At 39.8% G+C, this 22614-nt stretch overlaps 1 protein-coding gene across 2 annotated transcripts in view; it reads left to right on the top strand.

The window, feature by feature from the left end:
• Positions 1-22614, top strand: part of EPB41L4A (erythrocyte membrane protein band 4.1 like 4A) — a 133385-nt gene that overhangs the window by 40532 nt on the left and 70239 nt on the right. Inside the window, exons 2-4 of one of the 2 annotated variants that reach the window (XM_085213231.1) lie at positions 6764-6868; positions 16157-16208; positions 17308-17386. In XM_085213231.1, the coding sequence (XP_085069357.1) occupies positions 6764-6868; positions 16157-16208; positions 17308-17386 (236 nt within the window). The remainder of the gene's footprint in view (positions 1-6763; positions 6869-16156; positions 16209-17307; positions 17387-22614) is intronic. The other variant, XM_085213232.1, reaches the window with a different exon arrangement.

Genomic DNA, 22614 nt, shown 5'->3' with positions numbered 1-22614 from the left:
ACAGTTAAATTTGCTGTTCCTGGTATTTATGGTTCTATGCCACATCTGAAAGTTTTTGTAATTTTTGCCTTGGGGCCCAAGGGGAGAGCATCTCAGATACCAAAGCCTCCCTTCTAACATTGCTCACTTTTTCATGCGGACATCATTGTAAACACTTCTGTTAAATTAGATGTTGTATAGAGAACATTAAGCTTGTTACACATTGCAGTTTTAAAGTACAAGAATGAATAATTTAGACATGTCGCCTACTTTGGCTAACTGCTTGTCAAGGGGGAATGCTCGTAGATCTAAATACTGAAAAGCTTTCAGGAGGAAAAGTGTAAAAACTAGAGAGGAGATGCTCATTCTTTCAAAGTTTCACCACTTCAGCTTCTAAACAGAGCAGTCCTGCAGTTATGCTCTAGTTAAGTTGGCTCAAACTGTTTGAATTGCTTTGTTGTTGCTGTTCTGTCTTCTTTTTCTAAGAAACCAGAAGAATGAGAGGGAGAAAAGATCAGCATACATCTTGTTAATCTTCTGTTTTGGCAATTCTTTCATTTGGAATGAATAGCTGTACTGTCAGAGCATACCATACCTGTGGGAGCTTGTTTGTACAAAGCACCACAAGGCTGACCAAAAAGCAAGGCACCCTCTTACTCTTTCTTACTCCAAGCAAAGTCCAAACTTGGAATCCTCGCCTTCATCAGCCCTGCTGTCAATGTTGATCTCTTGATTGTGTTTTCATACAGTGACTCGTAAGTGTAAATTACCTCTTTCTCTGTCCCTTGGAATAATTATTTCTGCTACTTTCTGGCTTGTACTTTTGTCATTTCACACTGATTTTTATGTGTTTACCTGCATCATTCACTCTCTTTGTCTAAGTCTTTTCTAAGCTCAGATCACAAGATCAGGAACTGAATGACGGCAATTACCAAATAAATTATAGAATTACAGAATTCTTAGAGTTGGAAAGAACCTCTGAGGCCCATCTAGTCCAATTCCCCTGCGAAGAACAGGGACAAACAGCTAGATCAAGTTGCCCAGGGCCTTATCCAGCCTCACTTTGAAAGTATTCAGGGATGGGGCATCAACTGCATCACTGGCGACCTGTTCCAGTGCCTCACCACTCTCATTGTAAAAGAGTTTTTCCTTATATTTAACCTAACTCTACCCTCTTTGAGGTTGAAACCATTTCTTCTTGTTCTGTTGCCACAGACCTGCTAAAGAGTCTGTCTCCTTTACTGTAGCTCTCCCTCAGATGCTGAAAGACCACTATCAGGTCACCTCAGTACCTTCTCTTCTCCAGACCAAAGAGCCTAAGCTCTCTTAGCCTGTCCTTGTAAGAGAGGTGTTCTGTCCCTTGGATCATTTTTGTGGCCCTGTTCTGGATGTGCTCCAACAGGTAGGTGTCTCTCCTGCACTGAGGGCACCATGTCTTAGTGCAGTAGTCTCGGTGAGGTCTCACCAGTGCAGAGTAAAGGGGTAGGTTCACCTCCCTTGCCCTGCTGCTGCGCTTCTTTTGATGCAGCCCAGGATTTGGTTGGCTTTCTGGGCTGTGAGGGCACATGGCTGGCTGGGCTGATGTCAATCCTTTCATCCCCCAGTTTGTATTTGTACCCAGTTTGGGTAATGGGGATTGCCGCAACCCAGGTGCAATACCTCATGGGGCTCACATGGGCCCACGACTCAAGCCTGTCTAGGTCCCTGTGAATGGCATCCTGTTCCCCTGGTATTTCAACTGCACCCCACAGCTTGGTGTCATCAGCTAGCTTGCTGAGGGTGCACTTGACCCCACTATCCATGTCATTAATGAAGATATTAAAGAGCACCAATAAGTGGGGACACCACTTGTCAAATTCTCAATTTTTTTCTATATACTTCTTCCCCCCACTAGATATTTAAGAATTAAAGATAGGAAGAAATTACTTGGAAGTTCAAATCTTTGTCTGGAGCAGAAGATCTCTTTGCAGTCCTCTGCATCATTCCCAGTGTGCATATTGCTACACACAGCCCTGCTTTTGTGGGTAGGATCTGTCAGTGCAGAGGAGTCCTTTAAAATAAAATGTGAAGTAGAAACATGTTATTGTAGGTAATGTAACTCATCAAATGGTAAACATAGGTATTGATGAAGTGAATAGTTTTATTGTTAGCAGATAGATTAGTGAACAGTTTTTTAAACAAAAATGATGTGGCCTGAAACTTTTCCTACGGAAGTAGTTGCTACAGTTTTACAAAATGTCTTTCATACTTGAGAAGAGATTAATTGTAAAGCATTATCAAGTATTGAATTACGTTTCAAAAAGTTATCTGTCTTTCCATTACTCTTGCTTGCTCTAACACCCCTTTGCTGACTTCACTGAACTTGGAGCACTTCTTACAGTGCATGTGTGTGTACGCATTGCACAACTGTAGAAATATCGTTGCTTAGTTGCTTATGTTTATCTGGTGGTGTGGCTCAGTGTTTTGTCTGCGTGATTTGAAGCTGACTGCCCTGGATTACAAATGCTACTATGGTATAAACTAAACTGAGATGGCATTGCACAATTTTGAGTAATTTTGGTGGTACTTGGGGTACAGTTGTAGTCTCGGGCTGCTCTAAGTTTTATTGCTTGCTGAAATTCTTACATATCTTCTGTAAGGAAGTCAACTGAGCTGAAGTAGTTTCCTATAATCCAAATATTTTGATAAATATTTATTTCAGCTTTTTGTGGGTATTTTTGCATAGTGAAGTAAGTCAGTTTATACTTACTTATCTGTAACTAGGCATCTAAGTGCACTGTAGGCAATAGTTAAAGGGGAGAGGTTTAACCGGTTTGAGATTCTACCACTTGGAATTTTCACCTCTGTTAAGGAATTGTCACTAAAGCAGATTTTTGAATGGTATCTATAAATTTGGGATATGTGAAACTGTTACAGAAAAGGCAAGTAAGATGTAGCTTTGGACATTTTTCTAGAATGGCGTGTCTTAAGTAGAATCAATTAGTTTCCCATTGGTAAAAGCAACAAATTGTTGACATTTCAGAAATGGAGCAGGCGCTGTATCAAGGAGCGTAGATGGGGAAATCTGTCCATACATCTATAAACTTGTGAGATGTTCTCAGGAAATAAAAAGCTGATTACAAGTTGATTTGTCTAATGTCAATAAAAGACAAGGGAAGGTGGAAATGGATTTTTATAATTCAGGTGGTACATTTGTATGATGTGTACTTAGGACCAATGGTGCTATTGCACTTGCCTGTGTTAGATCCTCAGCTTATGCAGTGTTTACTTATGCAGTATTTTTGGAAGAGAATGATTGCACATATAAAATAGCACTAATTTAAAATTATCGTGTGTGAACATGCATACTGCAAATAGAGGTCAAGCTGTTTCATCTAGTTGAATAATTGTAAATATTAAAGATTGTTAATGTAAATACCTTCTCTGCTTGAACATGCATTGTACAAATTGAGGCCTGGCAGGTTGACTGCCCTGGAAAGATGGGGTACTTATTCAATACTGATGACCACCAAGAACTTGGATCTAGAGTCCCGTGCCTTGCTGCTTGTACATATAGAAGGTGATGGTAAACTGGTGTTATTTGGTCTTTTCTTACCTTGAGCTACAGGGGAAGAGATGTTGGACTTAATGGTGGTGGGGAAAAGGCAGACATATCAGAAGACAGCAGCTGTGTAAAACTGAAATTTTAAGCTTTCTTGTAGGGACTTGAGCTCATCTGCATCTTCCCCAACATTTATGAGGGTAAGAGTTAGACTCTGTGGGTTGAATTGCTTTCAGGAGAAAGATTTACAGTGGGTGCTTGAACTAATAAAGATGATGTTACAATGTTGTGCTTTATTTTGTTTTTAGTAAATAAAGGCTTCAATGCCTACATTCCTTTCCTCATGGGAGAGGAACTATAGTGCCTCTGGGACAGACACTGATGTGCATCTTGCTTTCTCTTTAAATTCATCTAATGTTGAGTATGAATTTGATTAGGCTTGCATTGCTACAATACAAAGGAGGGTGCAACACAGAGGAAAAAATTAAAACAACAACAACAATAAACAAACAACAAATGTAAAGCAGAAAAAACTCATGGGGGATTTAAAATGGAGAGCAGTGGAAAAGAATAATTCCTGCTGACTACATGCATATAATGTGAATATGTTCAAGTATTGCACTATACTATTTTTAAAGGATTTGTTTCTTTTTGATGGAAATAATACAACTAAAATCAGATCTCTCCTTTATATTATGCCTGTCATTTTCTTTAGCCAGTAGAAACCTGCCTTTCTGGTTTAATGAAGCCACAGTGCTAACATGTAGAGCAAGATGTTATGACTCATTTGAACGATTCTTTGTTCTCTCTTGCGAGCATTGGTGATGAAATTTTCAAACATACTTGGGCTTACCCTCTCAGAATGCAAGTCTGAGCTTAATACAGGTTGGATTATGTAGTTTTTTCAGTGCTGTATGCTGTGAATGAAATCCTCCGTGCTGGGAAAATATGAGATTAATGCAGGTGAGGATAGGATGAGAGGCAGGGGATGACACTTCCCTCTGCAGTCCTCTGGCTCAGGACTGCCTGCAAAGCACATGACAGGATATGAAAGACATTGCTGGGAAGGGCTGTGGAGGTAGTGGCACCCAGCATGGTTGGCTGAAGACAGCCAACATCTTCTTGTCATAGATGTGGGGAACTGCCTGCTGCTGCAAAACATTTTGCCTCATCTGGATTGCCTGTTTCTGCAGGAACGACTGCCATGGGAATGATAACTGAGCTGTGTGGAGAGAATAAATGAACAAGCATTTATATTCTTTCTCAGCCAAGAAATTGAAGTAAAATGCATGAAAATAAAAGGCTTTTACACATTAATCTCTGAACAGAAATAAGGGAGTCTTTAATTTCACTAAATCAGGTGTGAAACCTGTCCTTTTCAGGGACAACAGCCAGTGCTTAGCCACCACAGGAGCAAAACTCTCTGAGGACTCCAGCAGAATCCACAACTTACCTAAGCTGACTGAAAAACTGCCTGCCAAGAAGGCAAGCTGAATCCTGAATTGTGTAATTGTGGAGAATTGAGTAACTGACTAGTTTAATCACAGAATCACAAAATATCAGGGATTGGAAGAGAAACTGAAAGGTCATCTAATCCAGTCCCCCAAGTTCTGTGTTATTTTAGTGTCTTTGATTGCTTCCAGGAGTGTGTGTTGTTATTGTAACATGTCTGATCTGAAAATTGTCTGCTCCAGTTTTGCCTCTGGATTACTTTTTTTTTTTGGTCTGATAATAAAATGAATTGTTGAAGTGGTTTGATTGTTGATGAAGGATGATTCTTGCCTTATGTTGTTCTTAAAACCAAGTTCAGTTTGTTGTTAAGGAATCTGTTAATAAAACCGTTGTACTGATGTGCTTTCTTCAACATGTTGAAAGTGTTTAGAGATTATCCATTTATCTTTATGCCTTTCCCTAAATTATTTTCTCTTTTGTGGATAATTGTCTCACACTACATGCTGAAGTTGCATCTGATTCTAGTTGCTTGGAAGGATACATTGCAATAGAAGTTTACATTGCCACTGCTGCCTTAGATTGTGGTCAGTCATCTGAGAATTTGTGTTGACCTTGCCAATGTGACTAGGCACAGGTACTCACTAGATGCACCTGCTGAAAAGGAATGGGTGTGTCTTCCTTGTCATTTTGTGACTGAAAGTTCACTAGCAGAGCTTGCCAGTGTGGACATTTTTTTGTCCTTATAGTTAAAATTTGCCATTTTATTTTTGAAATTATTTATTCCTAGGCTAAAAAGTAAAATAATACAAACGATATTTCACAGTCTCCACTTCCTGCTTCGTCTCTCTGGTGTTTTTATTACAATCTAGAGGATTAAAGAGGATGCAAATTGGTTTATGAAATCTACTGTGAATTGGTTATTGGCATTGCATCTTTCAATGGTTAACTATCAAGCAGTTAACCAAAACCTAATTATGAGTTATTTCCATATTTTCATGTGGAATTTATGACTATAGCAGTGAAAGGCTAGAACTGATTCTGAAGAGTCGTCGGTCTATAATTATTCTCATCTTTCTAGCCTGTTAGTTGTGTTGGCTGCCAGGTAAAGCAACAAGTCAGAGGCTTTCAGGTGGAGGCAAACTCACTATATTTCATTATCAACAGTATAATGCTTTATATAGTCTTGTCCCCAGCACTGTTTGCTAATGCTGGAATAGATCTTCAAGTTAATTACTATTCAAGAAAATAGTGGTGTTATTTCGATTCTGGGTATAGGATTGCTCCTACTTCTATCAAAAACAATATAAATGAAAACACATTCAGTGTAATCTGCTTTACAAACAGGAGTAAAAGAGTAGCTAATTATGCTAATTATTATTGTCTTAAGGACAATTTAGCTTCCTGATTTTCAGTGTCAAATTATGTGTGACAGACCCATATTTGAAGGAAGCGTATGATTTTAGAATGGACATATATCACAAGGATTAGAATTTTGATCAGAGTACAGAAATTTGCAAGAAAAAAAGAACATCATATAATGCAAGTACTCCTGTGTTGTTTTTTTTTTTGTTGTTTACTGTATATTTTCTATCTGTGCACCTGCCACTACCTGAAGATATTTACAGAATGCTTGCTTAAAGGTGTACCAGAGAAAAACAGTTCTGCATACCTGAAATTTTGAGGAACTGCGTCCTGTTTTTAGAAAAAGCTGACAATGCATGAATGCCACTGCACATAGAGGACAACAGCAGAGCATCTTAGTGAAAAGGCTGTGTAAATTCTTTCCCACAGAAGTCAACGAAAGGGTCGGTTGTCCTGGGCTACGTATTTCGTCACTTAAACCTAGTGGAGATAGATTACTTTGGACTGCGCTACTGTGACCGAAATCATCAAACGGTGAGTAAAAGGCAAGCCAAATGGGACTTCCCGTTTGTAAAATTTACCCTGTTTGTGATGTGTGCCTAACGACCATTAGATTGTATTTTCACTGACTTTCACTTGTTTCCTGGTTTAGTTTTCCAGTAGTAGTTTCTTTTTATTTGTTTGCACTGGGATCGCCATTAATAGGAATAGAATCATATGCTAAATTCTGCATGAGAACATTGGAAACAAAAGGAAGAAAGCATAAATAGCATAAATTGCGATATGAAAGTAGGATTATTATATTTTGTTTGTTTTAATGCCTTGCGCTGAAGCGAGCGCTTAGTAGGTGATGCTTCCCTGGTTCTGAGTTCTCTGTAAGATGGATCATCAGCAGCTAGCTCTTGCTTTGTCTGTGGCTGTTGTGCCTAGGAGGGAAGATCTCCAAGTACGTCATAGATTGATTCACTTGGGCTTATTGCTGAGCAGCTGTTTGGGAGTGTAGCTCTTTGCCATGGATGTATTATATCCAAACATGTCCTTTGCGTTTGCCAGAGGAGCCCCAGAAATTAAGAAATTGATCATGACCTCAGGACTCTCCTTGGGTTGGCTGTGTCCTCAAGCCCATACTCTGAGGAAGGAGTTCCTCTTGAGAGGGACCCATCAGGCATGGAGAACTTTTTTCAGTGGGAAATTATGGTTCTTAATAGGCAAGAAAATTGAAACTAATCTGGGGTGCTTTGGTCAAAGCAGGCTGTGGCATGGGGCAGTGCCACCTGGTATCGCCTCCAAAAATGGCCTTCAAAGCATTTCAGCAGAGTTGTTGAACTGACTAAATTATTTGCCATTTTCTTCACTTTAGATGAAGTAGAAATGTAGAAACTGAAGCCAGTACAGTTATGGAAATTAAGGTATAGTTATAGAGCAGATAGCCTTTTTTAAAAAAAAAGGGTGTTTTTTTTTTGCTCTCTAAAGTGCTTTGTTTTTTTTTCCTACAGAGACAAATAAAATAGAAATGGCTATTACTGGGATCATTTCCAGAAGCATGCATACTGTATATTTAATGTTGTTCAGAATATTATGAAAATCAGAGGAGATTACATCTCTTCTGTGAAAGATTTAATGCACAAATGCACATTTTAGGATGCATCTAATAGAGCAGCTAATTTGGTTGTGTGACATCAGTGCATTTTGTATTATGGTAGTGTGCATGAGCTGTAGGGCATAACCCTTTAAATCAGCTTCTTCAAATAAAAATACAGCCTTTTTTGCTATTTCTCTTACATCATGCTGTAACAGTGTGAACCTAACAGTAGCTTTGTCCTGATTTTCTGGCCAGCTCCCCATCAGGAAGCTGCCATGCTTCTTGGTTTCCACAGGGATTTCAGAATCCTAGAGTCATCCAGATTAGAAAAGACCTTCCAGGATGTTCAAGTTCAACCATCAACCTGATCTACTAAATGCCATCATTCTTCAGTAACACGTTAATACATCTCTCATATACTTCCAGTGATGAGTACTTCACCACATCTCTGGGGAGCCCATTTCAGTGCTTGACCATAGTGTTCATGAAGAATATCTTAATATCCAATCCAGCTCACCCGTGGTGCAACTTGAGACCATTTCTTCTTTTCTCCTATCATTTGTCACCTGAGGAGAGAACCCAACACCCTCTTTGCTGCAGGATCCTTTCGTGTAGTTCAGATAGACAGTGATCTCCCTTCAGCCTATTCTTCTCCAGGAGAGAGAACAAGTAGAAACAGGAGAAACAACCCCAGCTCCCTCTGTAACTCCTTATATGTCTTTTATTTTTCTAGTCTTGTCACCAGCTTCATTTCTCTGAGCATACTTGAACAACTCAATATCCTTGTAGCAAAGGGCCCAAAACAGAACTAACATTTGAGAGCTGTATGCTCCTCTACCCACAGATTTTCTTTGCAGGGGAGTCCTAGATGTGTGGGAGGGTGGTGATCACATCAGCTTTGTTCTGACACAAAGCTAGGAAGCTTCCAGGATGCACAATTGGAGATGACAGCTGTGGTCCTTGGCAGGGAATGCATCTGTCCACCACGTACGTGCTGTCTTAGCTGAGGTTGTGTTGTGGGCTTTGCAACTGGGCTGTTTTAAGGCAAATGCTATGAGAGTGCCTACTTGGAGTTTTTTGTCTGAAAAGTCCATAAATGAGTAAATGTATTCAGTTTTACATGTCTTATGATGGTTGTTGCTAGCTTGTTATTTTTAGTGAAATCTTATAGTGTCTTAAGAATGACCAGTAAAAAGGAAAGTTTCCATGAAATAAGTACCACCTTGGTCTTCAGCCATAAACATGTATTTGGTTGTATTGCTAAAACGTTCTGGTTTGTTGGAATAAGCCCTGTAGTGACTGGCAAGAAACCCAGTATGAATTTTAGAGTGGGTATGTTCTGGTTTGTCCAGAGCAGATTTCCTGGGGGAAGGGGGAAAAGATTAGCTTGTTAATTAGTTTTAAAATTACTCTGAGTTAGTCTCAGACTGAAAAATGTGTTTGGAGTTCTGGCCCCTACTAATACATTGCTCATTGTGGGAATATTTTATTATTTACCCTCTCAGTTGTGGGATTTTTTTTTTTTTTTTTGGTGATACTAAATATTTAACTGAATGATGGATGAATTAGAGTGTATAAAAGTATGAATTTTTAAGAACATAACCCAGTTACGAAATATGTATTTATGTGTTTTATTAAGGGTTTGAAATAACTTATTTGGTCATTCTCCCCATTATTTTAGCATACTTCTGCACTTCCAGGTGGTCTTTTAAGTACTGTGTTTACTTCTTAGGTGGGTGGTATCATAATTATTTTAGTAGTACCAGGGGCTCCAATGAGGGAAGAAAGTTTCACTGTGCTGTATAATTTAAGAATGCATGACACAAAAATGACTATCCCTGAATAGTTAACAAACTAATTAGCAAGTGAGAAAACAGGTGATGGCAAAAAACTGACTGATGGAACTGGATGACTCTAGAAGGGTTGCGAGCAGTGGATAAAGCATAGGTTGGATGACACTGTTGCTAGGGTACACACATTTCTTATTGACATTCTAGGCTCCCCTAAACTTTTCACATTATGAGGATGGTATATAATTTGCAAAATAAATGCATGAATGTTTGGAATTGCCAGAATACTTTATTCAAGAAATGCCTAAGCTGAATAAGAAAGAAGTATCTTATAACAATTAGTTAATATGTAGTATTTTAAATCATAATTTTAAATCATATAAAACTGTGTCAGAACAAACAGATGGGTTGAGCTAATGCTGTGAGTTGTTGGTAGCGTTTCCTAACCTCTTCTGCTACTGCCTTTGTGGCATTTCCCAGTGCGCCTCAGGGCAGATTTTGGGCTAATTACTGCTTTGGCAGGAGGCCAGTATTTTCTTGAGGCACTTAGAAGAGAATGGAAATGGCAATTTTTACACATATCTCAGGAAAAGCTGAGCAGTGTTTGATGAGGTAAAGGGTACATTTAAATCCCCAAACCATTTCCTTGTCGAATCACAAGAGGATGTGGAAAAGTCATACTTCTAGAGCTTCTTTCACAGAAAAAAAGATTTTGTATTTACCTTAATGAAGAAAAGTAGGCATCCACAAACATTTTAAATGCCTATTGATAGTATTTTGTTTCCTTCCAGAAGCCTGGCTGCAATTTACAGTCTGACATCCATCAGACTGCCACCATCCAGCCCTAGCTGAACTCTCACACTGACCCCTCTTAACCCAAAGCTGCAATACAAATACCTTTCTTGTCTTCTCCATTGTCTGAGCTGTTATATTCACAGTGTACAGGACACTAACATTCTCTTACGGCTCCAAGCAGAGAAATACAAATACAGAAAGCACTAGCACTGTTAATTCAGCGTCATATCCAAGCTGATTTCCCTTGCTCCAATTAGTTGAGTGCAGTGTTATGCTAACCTGCATGTTCTGGTCCAACATGAGATAGCAGTGCTGTATGTTTGTACCAGTGTTGTAGATGTCTACTGTAGACGTATTTTATTTGTAGCTCTGAAACTGACCTTTCTACTGTGAGCTGTGTGCTGCAGTCAGTCCAGCTGAAGCAAAGCTGAACACAGCAAACAGCCATGAACTCGTCCCTGCTGTGCCACCTCACAAACTGAAGAGTTTCCAGATCCATCCTGCATGATTAATAAAATAATTATAAATAAAGTAAATAAAGTAATTGCAGTATGCTTTGGCTGCCAAGCTGTTATTCCAGATTCGCACGAATGTGCGTAAGAACTTCTTCACGGTGAGGGTGACGGAGCACTGGAACAGGCTGCCCAGGGAGGTTGTGGAGTCTCCTTCTCTGGAGATATTCAAGTCTCGCCTGGACGCCTACCTGTGCGAAGTGGTGTAGGGAACCTGCTTTGGCAGGGGGGTTGGTCTCGATGATCTCTAGAGGTCCCTTCCAACCCCTACAATTCTGTGATTCTGTGAAAGGATAACACTGAACAGACTATATCTAACTTAACGATAGGAAGAAAGCACACAATTTTAATAAAATGTTTTTTTACAATTGAAAATGCCTGCTTTGTAGGACGTTACTGTCACTTCATGTGGTCTGTATTTTGATCTCAAGAGCTTAGAAAACAGACGTACTGTGACTAGCTCATTGTGGTTTTATGTGGATTTGACATATGCCCATAAAGTTGGTAAGCTAAATTATACAGAAAGGAAGAGACTAGGGCTGGTAAATAGGGGCTGCATAGCAGTTAAAAGAAAATGGAAACTGATAATACTGATTAGAAAATAACAATTGTAGAAGATATGTAGTGGGTTGAAACAATCTAGACAAAGCTGGTGATTAGCTGAGCTGAAGGCACTTGAGGTAGAAGAGTTTTTAAAGTGCAGCAGGATCAAAGTGGAACTCACACTGGTATTGTTCTAATACTAAGCATAGTCAGTATAATTTCAGTTTCTAATAAAAAAGACAAGTGTTCCACACTTTGTATTTTGTATGTAGGAAATGCCTAACGAGTTACAAATTTTGTATTACATAAGGGAGCACTTTCAGTTTTCAGACTTACTAGTGAGGTTACCCAGATGTCTCCGGTTTACCAACTTGTGGTTACATGCACAGAACATTTGCAGAAAAAACTGATGAAATAATTCTGATTGTTAGTGTTGCCTTAAATTATGGAACAATCTTGATAATTTCAGAGTATAATGAAAAAGATCTGTTTTTGTGATTTGTTTTTTGTTTAGAATGTGAACAAAAATGACTGTCATGTGTGACATAAGTACAGCTTGGTAAGAATCTAATTAAGACAGTGCAGAATTTAGTCTGAAGTAGATAAATGTATCTCCACCAGACATTTCATTGATTGATACCACAGCAAACATTTCAGCCTAGTTAATATTTTGTTTCAGGCATGTTCGTGGAATTTGACCCGGCTTTAACCCTCTGCAGATTCAAGAAATAAAGACCCTGGATTCATGAAAAAATGTTTGCACCCATTTAAAGAGGGCTAATTATGAAATACTGCATTGTGCATGGATACAGTACTCTTTAGACCTTTTCTCAGTTTGGAATCTTTGTTTGGAGGCCAGAACTGTAAAAAGTACAAATGGCAATGTAGTCCGTGTATTCTTAGATATACTGTGCTTTTGTAAATGCATTTTTTTTTTTTTGCAACATTTCTACCTTAAAATTCAAAATATTTTTTTCTTTGATATCATTGTATATTTATCATCAATCTTAGTAAATAATAATTTCTTATGTTACACTGATAGTAAGTGGTTTTTGTAAATAACAATTAGTAAATTAGTAGCCATCAATTTAGTAAATGGGCAGTTTCGTTGGTTTGAAATTTAGTATTTAAAAATATTACTTTTTTCCCATTTTTTTTTCCCTGTGAATATTGAATTCTTCTTTCGGGTGCACAGAATACATTGCCTGCAACTGGATGCGTAAATGCTGGAGCCTCCACCTATTTGCAGTACTTGGGGGCTGTTTGTAAGTCAGATAACCTGTCTGTTCAGGAGAGATACAGGTGGTAAATTGCTGTGAAGTATAAGCTATCTGCCAAAAAGGCAAAAAAAAATAAGGCTTCAGATTGAAGCTAGTTTGGCATTCACAAATGTGGAGTTTGTTGTCAACTCCTCCTGTGCAAGTGTGTTGGGTTTTTTTTTAATCCATTTCTCTTTGCACTTGGAAACATGGGCTTTAAACTTGCCTAGCACTTTTTGTGTGCATATGCAAACCTGTAATGTGTATCTAATACACATTATTATGTATGCATGCATATGTAGAGTACTCTGTTATAGGGGTTTTGGGTTTTTTAAACGTTCTCATCCTTATTGTCTAATATGGGCTTGGAAAATGCCTTTTCATTACCCCTGAAATTCCATTCATCTTTGGCTTACAAATGAAAAGTTAGAAATCTGGATCTTCCCACCACCATTCAGGAAAATGTTGGCAGCCTTTAAAATAATGAGTAGCTACACAGCGATTCTAAGTATGGCTTTCTGGCATTATCAGAGATACAACAAGAGAGATTCGATTCTTGCCTCTTCCCCACTGCTTTCTGTTCTAGCAATAAACTCATTTAGTTGAGCTGCTTAACTTCACCTATGCAGCACATGGATCTGGAGGGCCATAGCTTCCTCACAAGAGCTTTTTTCCTTATGCCAGCTGATTCTGTGCTTCCCTAGCGTGGGTAGCAGCAACCTATCTCATCATGATGAGGTCTCAAGATGCAGTCCTCCTGCTGAGTTAGTCTGGAGGAAGGAAAGGATGTGATTGACAATATGAGCTAACAGATTTATTTCCTTTCTGTTCTTCAGATTTCCTCTGCAAATGAATTTTGAGGATTCCCTCTGAATTCCATAATAAAGAATATAATTCATGTTGCAGGCCAAGTGCAGCATGGTGAGAATTAAGATATCTAATTAAGACGCAGCTTTGGATTGGCTATATTTCTGCTCATGTCCATACAGTCCATACAAACATCAGTAGTGTAGCTGGATTCTGTCTTACCACAGCCAATGTGCCAGATGGGTATAAGAGACAGTGGAGTTCAGATTATGGGAACAACCAGAAATCTGTAATTGTTCTATGCTTTACTTGAAATCTTGAGAGATGATCTGTAAATGCAGTTTTTTCACAAATGACCTATCTATGCAAGTAAAGCTAAACTACAAAGACATCTGTAAGACAACGCATCTTGAAGCCGATTTCAGTTCACTTATGGAATACTTTTAATGAAGGAGTTACTCTGTCATATTTTTATCTGATTTTGAAACAGGATAGTTTTAGTCTTGCAACGTAATGTAAGGTTGTCAGGGATAAGCAGGCTAGCTTTACAATGTGTTTTTCATACTGTGATGACAGTTTTGGGAAGAGGGTTGCTCTGTGGTCAGAATGTGCACTGCAGACCTCTTCTGTATTTTTTTTTCTATCTATTGACTTTGAAATCTCTTTATCAGCCTGTTATGCTAGCTCAGATAATTTCTGATAAATATTTTCAGTACGATATTTGTGCAAGTGTGACAAGTTTTTCTTTCCATCCCACATTCTTTTGAGATTAAGAAGGATTCTGTTGGAATAGTTAGTGGATACAGTCAACACATGAATTGAGTATTTTTCCTTTCAAAATCTTGAATGTTAGAAGTGTTTGCTTCTCAAACCACATCTTTGTGAAACTGTCACTCTTGACTGCTGAGCAAATGTGTAGGGATTAGAATCAAATGCAGGATCTCCCCCATTTGTGAAGTACCACCCTAATTATTTTACTTTGAAATTCAGCTCGATTGATGAGTGGATGATGGTTTTTCTGATTGTAGTTCATGGTGGTTCTTTAGAAACATTCCTGGAGTTGTAATGGCAACATTTTTTCCATTAGGCCAAGAACAAAGCTTATAGCTGTTTTTGTAACAGGTATATGAGCAGCTAGCGGAAGTAGGTTGTGCAATTAGTTGCTTAAAATTTTGTAACATTTTTCCTTGTCCTCCTAATGTTACTCCTTTTAACAGGTAAATTCTATAATCCAAAGAGTTCCCTATATTGAGAAAGAAGATTTTTTTTGTTTGTTTGTTTAATCATTTAATTCTTGTTCTCTAGTTAGGTCAGGGGGCAGGTAAGGAGTTGCTTATAAAAAAAATAAATAAAATCTCCTGTAATTTGCTTTTTAAACAGCTGTATTCTGCAGCCTTTCTGTATTTGAGAGAGTATGCCAGTCCTTGCTGGTCCAGAAAATTTGTGTGAGGGAAGAGGAAAGAAAAAAGTGATGACAAGAATTCTGCACTTTGTTTCTGTAACTGAATCATAGAAATGCCAAGCTAAGAAATAGGTCATTACAAGAGCAAAATGTTCATCATGCTGGTGCCATGTAAAGCTACAAGAAGTCTGCAGATACTCTACCATACTGTGACAGCAAAGATTTTAGTACAGGTTTGATAAAGTTGAGTCAGAGAGATCACTGAGAAATTACATTTCTGTTGCTCAAATGGTGTGGGAATCTTTGTAATAGCTCATCCCTCTGTGGCATGCTTAATGTACCTTGATAATCTCAAATGCAGCTGCTGTAAGCCTTCTGGTGATCCCCTTCACCTGCTACTGGAAGCCATTTCTAAACATGAAAACTAATTTTTCCTTGCTTCTAGTCAAGCTTATATCTTCACATCCTATGGACTTGAAGAAAAATTGATTACTACATTGTTACAGTAATTTTCTAGTAGTTGCAGGAGTGCTGTCATGTCTGTAATTTCTGCTACAATCCTTAGTTTTTCAGAAATCAAACATAGCACTTTCTTCCTTTCCGTGTAGGTTTTATCTTACATGCATTGCTGTTGCTGTTATTTCAGAATTATTCTGCTTAGCTTTATCCCCTACAGAGAAAACGGCAAGGTTCTGAGTAAGCATACTAGCTGCAGTAGATAGGATAGACAACAAAATTATGCTGTGTGATATTTCCATAGAGCCAGCTTAATCAGGAGCCTGAGATGTGTTGCTTTTTAACGTAAGAATTCCTTTCAGAAAGACTGTCACTCCCAGAGAAGATGCATAGCATTAGACTTGTATAGACAGATGTGTTTCTTTTGTCAGAAATGACTCTACTGGTACAGATTTGTCATTAAAAGGCTGAAGTGTGTCGGACAGGCATTCTGTAAGCTTCTGTAAACTTTCACATTCTTGTAATCTTGGCTGAGTTTCTATATCCTGATGAGAAGATCTTCTTGCACTGCTTTTCTAGGGGAAAATATCAATATATGAATAAATGTAGAATTGCAATAGTTGTGTATTAATTTTATGTGCTAAGTGACTAATTTTCACAATTATCTGTCTTACAGTACTGGTTGGATCCTGCAAAGACCCTTGCTGAGCATAAGGAATTGATAAACAGTATGTATTTAATTGGAGCTTAAAGAAGTTGAAGTAGACAATATATAGTCTGTACAACATTTGTAATCTAGACTCAACAGATTGGGAGTTCTTGAGATATTTTATTACTACAGTTTGTAGTTACATCAAAATTCCGCACATAGATTGTACATGCTGTCACTTAACAATAATTAGTAAAACTAATGTCCAAAGATTTCTTTGTGATTAGATTTTACTTCAGAATATAATAAATGGTACCATTTGTCATTTGCATAGTTAATTTTGTAGTAGCTTTATGCCTCTACCAAACCATACCTTAAAAACCCCCGATTTTTTTCTTCTGAAAATGAAAATACTGCCTCTTGCTGATAATATAGTGTCTACCCCTGCTGCCACTATTTAGTAAACCCATATTTAAGATCTGGCAATTGTACTGTAATTAAATAATACAAGACTTTTATTTTAACAAGAAATTGGAGGACTTCTATTTAAAAAAAAAAAGTGAAAGTGGAGCATACATAGAATAAATGTGGCTGTAAGAGTCTCAGTGCTGAGTTAACTGTTTTTCTGAAGAGTAACATTTTCAAAACGTGAATTAGAAAATCTTTTCCTAATGTATGTCAACTAAAGTAGCTCATAATTTAGGTGCCTCCATATGATGTTTGAAAGTATAGAAGTGGTATGTAGTAATATTAGTTATGTCAGGAAATCACATTTCATGCAGAATTAACATTTTTCAAACTGTTTTCATGTACAAAAAAGTATCTAAAAATCAGATTTGAGCAGTAAAAGAGATTTGGAGCAATAATGAGTTAGCAAATAAATCTAAACTTAAATTTTCAAATTATGACAAGCTCCAAGTAAGCAGACAGTATGAGAATAAATAAACAGTAGACTGGAAAAATAATAATAAAAATACTTAAACTTTTTTTTTTTTCCCCTCCTCATGAGTAATGGGTGTAGTTTTCTGAAGGTAGCTAAATGTTTATTTGGAGGCTCTAAGTTTTGTGAAATATAAAGATAAACTGATTAATAGCCGTTTTGTCATCAGCTATGAACAATTCACAATAACTGTAAATTCATAACAATCAATTTTTACATCCATTTCTTTTTCCTGCAGCTGGACCACCATACACTCTGTATTTTGGCATTAAATTCTATGCAGAGGACCCATGTAAACTTAAAGAAGAAATAACAAGGTAGAGTATTCAGATGAAAATATGTTTTTGTTGTTTTTTCAGGGTAGCAATGTGTTCAGATGCATACTGTAGTCTGGCTTGGTTGCTTTTTGTGTAAAGATCAGGACATCTTTCCTTGAGCGTGTATAGGAAGAGAGTTATGACTAGCCTCACAGTGGTCAGTAAGGACAGCTGTTTGAAAGATGAGGATGAAAATGTGCTCTTTGGTCCATCAAAAAACAGAGGGGCCTAGTGTGCTTTAAAAAAAAAAAAGTATTGATAAATCTGCATGTGCATTGTGCTGTAGTGAAGTTTAGAGTTTAGTTGGATATCTGAATACAAATACAGGAAATAGTCTTCTGTATTCTTAGAGTTTAAATTCCAGAACTACTTTTCAAGGGGATCTCTCTCAGTCTTTATAAAAATAATTGAAGGAAACTGAAGAGATGCATGCTTTTGATTCTTTTAGCTAAGCTTAGCCTCTACAAAATGTGATGCAGTAATGCATACACGCAGATGCACATTTGCCTGAATTGTCATTCAGGATTTTCTGTTTGTCTTTTTTGTGAAAGATCTTAGAAAATAGTCTCAGGTTCAAAAATGATTTAGTTAGGTGGACAAAATTAGTGTGCTGACTTGGATTAATATTTCTTTTAATGTCCTAGGTGTATAGAATCATAGAATTGCTCAGGTTGGAAAAGACCTTAAAGATCATTGAGTCCAACCACAACCTAACCACACCACCCTAACTTTAACAACCCTCTGCTAAATCATGTCCCTGAGCACCACATCCAAACAGTTTTTAAACACATCCAGGGATGATGACTCAGGTACTTCCCTGGGGAGCCTGTTCTAGTGCTTAACAACCCTTTCTGTAAAGAAGTTTTTCCTGATATCCAACCTAAACCTTCCCCGGTGCAAGTTGAGGCCATTTCTCCTCGTCCTGTCACCAGTGAGATCAGCCCAGTTCTTGCTGCAATCACCTTTCAGGTACTGGAAGAGAGCAATAAGGTCTCCCCTCAGCCTCCTTTTCCCCAGACTAAACAGCCCCTTCAGTCTCTCCTCATAGGGCATATTCTCCAAGGCCTTCACAAGCCTTGCTGCACTTCTTTGGACCTGCTCCAGCACCTCAGAATCACAGAATCACAGAATGGCCAGGGTTGGAAAGATCTCAAGGATCATGAATCTCCAACCCCCCTGCTACAGGGCCACTAATCTCTCCATTTAATACTATACCAGGCTGCCCAGGGCCCCATCCAATCTGGCCTTGAACACCTCTAGGGATGGAGCACCCACAACCTCTTTGGGCAGCCCGTTCCAGCACCTCACCACTCTCATAGTAAATAACTTCAGTGCCTCAGTGTCCTTTCTGTACTGAGGTGCCCAAAACTGAACACAGTACTCAAGGTGAGACCTCACCAATGCTGAGCACAGATGCAGAATAACTTCCCTAGTCCTCCTCACCATACCATTCCTGATACAAGCCCAGGATGCCATTGGCCTTCTTGGCCTCCTGGGCACACTGCTGGCTCATATTCAGCTGACTGTCCATCAGTACACCTAGGTCCCTTTCTATTATGCAGCTTTCCAGCCACTCCTCCCCAAGTCTGTAGGGTTGCCTAGGGTTGTTGTGACCAAATTGCAGGACTCGAGACTTGGCCCTTTTGAAACTCACACAATTGACCGTGGCCCATCAATCCAGTCTATCCAGGTCCCTCTGTAGTGCCTTTCTCCCCTCAGGCAGATCAACACTCTCTCCCAACTTGATGTCACCTGCAAACTTACTGAGAGTGCACTCAATCCCCTCATCAAGATTGTTAATAAAGGTGTTAAATAGAAGTGGCCCCAGTACTGAGCCCTGGGGGACACCGCTCATGACTGGCTGCTGACCACAACTCTTTGGGCCCAGCCATCCAGCCAGTGTTTCATTGGCATATGCCCATCCAAACCGTGAGCAGCCAGCTTCTCCACAAGGATGCTGTGGGGGACAGTTCAAAGACTTTACTGAAGTCCAGGCAGACTACATCGATAGTCTTACCTTCACCCACTGATTGGATCACCTTGTCATAGAATGAAGTCAGGTTTTTAAATGGGATCTGCCATTCATAAACCCACGCTGACTGGGCCTGATCCCCTGGTTGACCTTTAATTGATTTGTGATGGTTCCTGAGATTATCTGTTTCATAACCTTCCCAGGCACTGAGGTGAGACAGATAGGTCTGTAGCTACCAGGATCATCTTTCCAGCCCTTTTTGAAGATGGGCATCACATCTGCCAGTCTCCAATCCACTGGGACATCCCCACTTAGCCAGTACTGACAAAGAATGATGGAGAATGGCCTGGTAACCACATCCGCCAACTCCCTCAGCACTCTAGGGTGCAATCCATCTGGCCCCATGGGCTCATGAGAATCCAGCTTTTGGAGCAGATCCAAAACCATCTCGTCATGGATCATGCAGGGCCTATTCTGTTCCCCAGCCCTGTCTACCAGTGCAGAGGGCTGTGTGGCCAGGGAGTAACAAGTCTTACTATTAAAGACCAAGGCAAAGAAGGCATTAAGTACCTCAGCCTGATCCTGGTCACCAAGTTGCCCTCAGCATCCAGCAAGGGATGGAGATTCTCCCTTGCCCTCCTCTAGCTGCTGATGATAGAAATATTTATTGTTGTCCTTTACCTTAGTGGCCAAGTTCAGTTCTAGCTAGGCTTTGACTTTTCTATTTTTCTCCCTGTGCAGCTTCACTACGTACCTGTAATCATCATAAGTAGCTTGCCCACTCTTCCAAAGACCATAAACTTTCTTTTGTTCTTGAGTTCCAGCCAAAGGTCTCTGTTCAGCCAGTCCAGCCTCCTTGTCCATCGGCTTGTCTTCCATGACTTGGACATGCTCAGCTCCTGCACCTTCAAAATTACTTTCTGAAAGTATTCCTAGCCTTCCTGGGCCTAGTCTCCCATGCTCTCCAAAACTACCTCCCAAGGGCCCTCTCAACCATGGTCCTAAAGAGGTTAAAGTCTGCCTTCCAGAAGTCCAAGGTGACAGTTCTGCTGACTCCCCTCCATGGTTCACAAAGGATTGAGAGATCTACTATCTCATGATCACTATGCCCCAGATGGCCTTCAACCTTTACATCCCCCACAAGATACGAACAGCAGGTCCAGGATTTTGTTTCCCCTTGTTGGCTCCTTCACCAGCTATGTCAGGAATTTATCTCCCACACACTCTAGGAACCTCCGGATCGTTCCCTATCTGCTGTATTATAAATCCAGTAGATGCCTGGGAAGTTGAAGTCCCCCATAAGAACAAGGGGGAGAGACCGTGAGACTTCACCCAACTGTCTGTAAAGTATCTTGTCCACCACTTCATCCTGGTTGGGTGGTCTGGAGCAGACTCCCATGGTAATATCAGTCTTATTGGCCTTCGCTTTTATTCTGACCCACAAGCTCTCAACCCTGTCATCACTATCATTAATTTCCATACATTCACATTCTCTCTTAACGTAGAGGGCTACACCACCGCCTTTCCTGCCTTGCCTGTCTCTTTTGAAAAGTCAGCAGTCATCCATCACAGCACTCCAGCTCAGTCATTCCACCGTGTTTCTGTGATGGCGACTATGTTGTAGCTTTCTAACTGCAAAATGGTCTGCAGCTCCTCTGTTTATTACCGATGCTGTGTGCATTAGTGTAAAAGCACCTGAGTTGGGCTTCCTTTTGAGTGGAGTAGTCCTAGTACCCTCATGATCATACTCAGGTATTTCCACAGCCATCAACCTCACACCAACCCTTGTATTCTTCCTACAAAAGGGCGAGTCATCCTCCTCCTTCACCAATCCACAAGACTGTGGGATCTTACTAGCACATCCCTCTCCTACAAGCACCAGACACTGCATACAGGCTCCATTCTAGTGACCCCAGTTACATCCCCACCCCTCTTCATACCTAGTTTAAAGCTCTATCGATGAACTTTCCCAACTCCTGTCTTAAAACCCCTTTCCACTGGTGGGAGAAGCTATTCCTATTGGTTGCCAGCAGGCCTGATTTTGTGCAAAGTGGAGATCAAAAAACCCAAACCCCTGCTGGGCATACCAGGCTCAGAGCCAGGTATTAATCCTTGGCCCATCATATATAGTCTTTCATCATTCCCTATAATTGGATGGGTAGAGAAGAACACAATTTGTGTTCCTGAACTCTTGATCTATCTCCCCAAGGCTCTGAAGTCCTTTTTCATGGCTTTTAGCAAAGTTCTTCCTATACTGTTGCTGCCTACCTGAAACAACAGAGGATAATAATCTGAGGACCAAATTATGGAAGAAAGTTTCTTCCTTACATCTTTAGCCCAGGCTCCTGGGAGGCAACAGACCTCCCTGGATAGAGGGCCTGGTCTACATATTGGTCCTTCTGCTCCTTTCAGCAGAGAGTCACCAATGTCAATGACCTGTTGTTTTTTCTTTGCTAATGATGTTTTAATGCTAAGTGAGGTCTGGTTAGACTTTGGTAGCACCACCAACTGGGGAGAACCACCATTGTCCAGCTGTCCCCGCAGAGCTCTGAACCTGTTCTGTAGGGGCAGCTGGGGAGGCAGGGGAATCTTTGGGAGGGTGCACCTGCATTGCCAAGCAGGGGCCTTTTGCCATACTCCCTAATTCTTCACTGTTGTTGTTAGGAGGGAGGAGAAGACAGGGTTCACTGTAGAAGGAGCACCGTCTCCCTGCTGGTTCCTCTCTGGTACCTGTTTGCAAGGCAGCAGGGGGTGGGTGATGTGCACCATGTGGAGCCTCAGCTGACTGCCAAGATCTCAGGGCTGATAGGATTTGGTACCACCAATCAATCTCCCTCTCACATTCCTTTATCCTCCTTAGCTTCTCCACCTCCTCCTTTAGGGCAGCCACAGGGCTGAGGAAGCCAATTAGCTGGTCACATCATATGACACAGGAAAATTCATTAGAATACATAGGTTTTACTTTTTCTTAATCAAAGGTGGCAGTTGTTGCAGTGTGGGCTAATTCATTTTCTTGTATCAATATGTGAATTTTTTTTTCCAAAACGCCAATATAGGAACAGAATTCTCCCGTATAAGACAACTGATACTAGTTTGGTAAAAACAGATACTTCACAGCTCAAACAGGAAGAGCTGGCTGCAGTGTGAATCTCCCCTAACTTGAAAGTTTGGTGTCATTTTTCTGTGCTTTTCCCCACTTTCAATCCTTCTTGCAGGGGAAGAAAGATGGCCCTGGAGACACAGAATCTGTTGCACT

The sequence above is a fragment of the Meleagris gallopavo genome, chromosome Z (assembly GCF_905368555.1).
Source record: "Meleagris gallopavo chromosome Z, MGAL_WU_HG_1.1, whole genome shotgun sequence".
In the NCBI taxonomy this organism is placed as follows: domain Eukaryota; kingdom Metazoa; phylum Chordata; class Aves; order Galliformes; family Phasianidae; genus Meleagris; species Meleagris gallopavo.
This window is presented reverse-complemented; position numbering and strand designations above follow the sequence as displayed.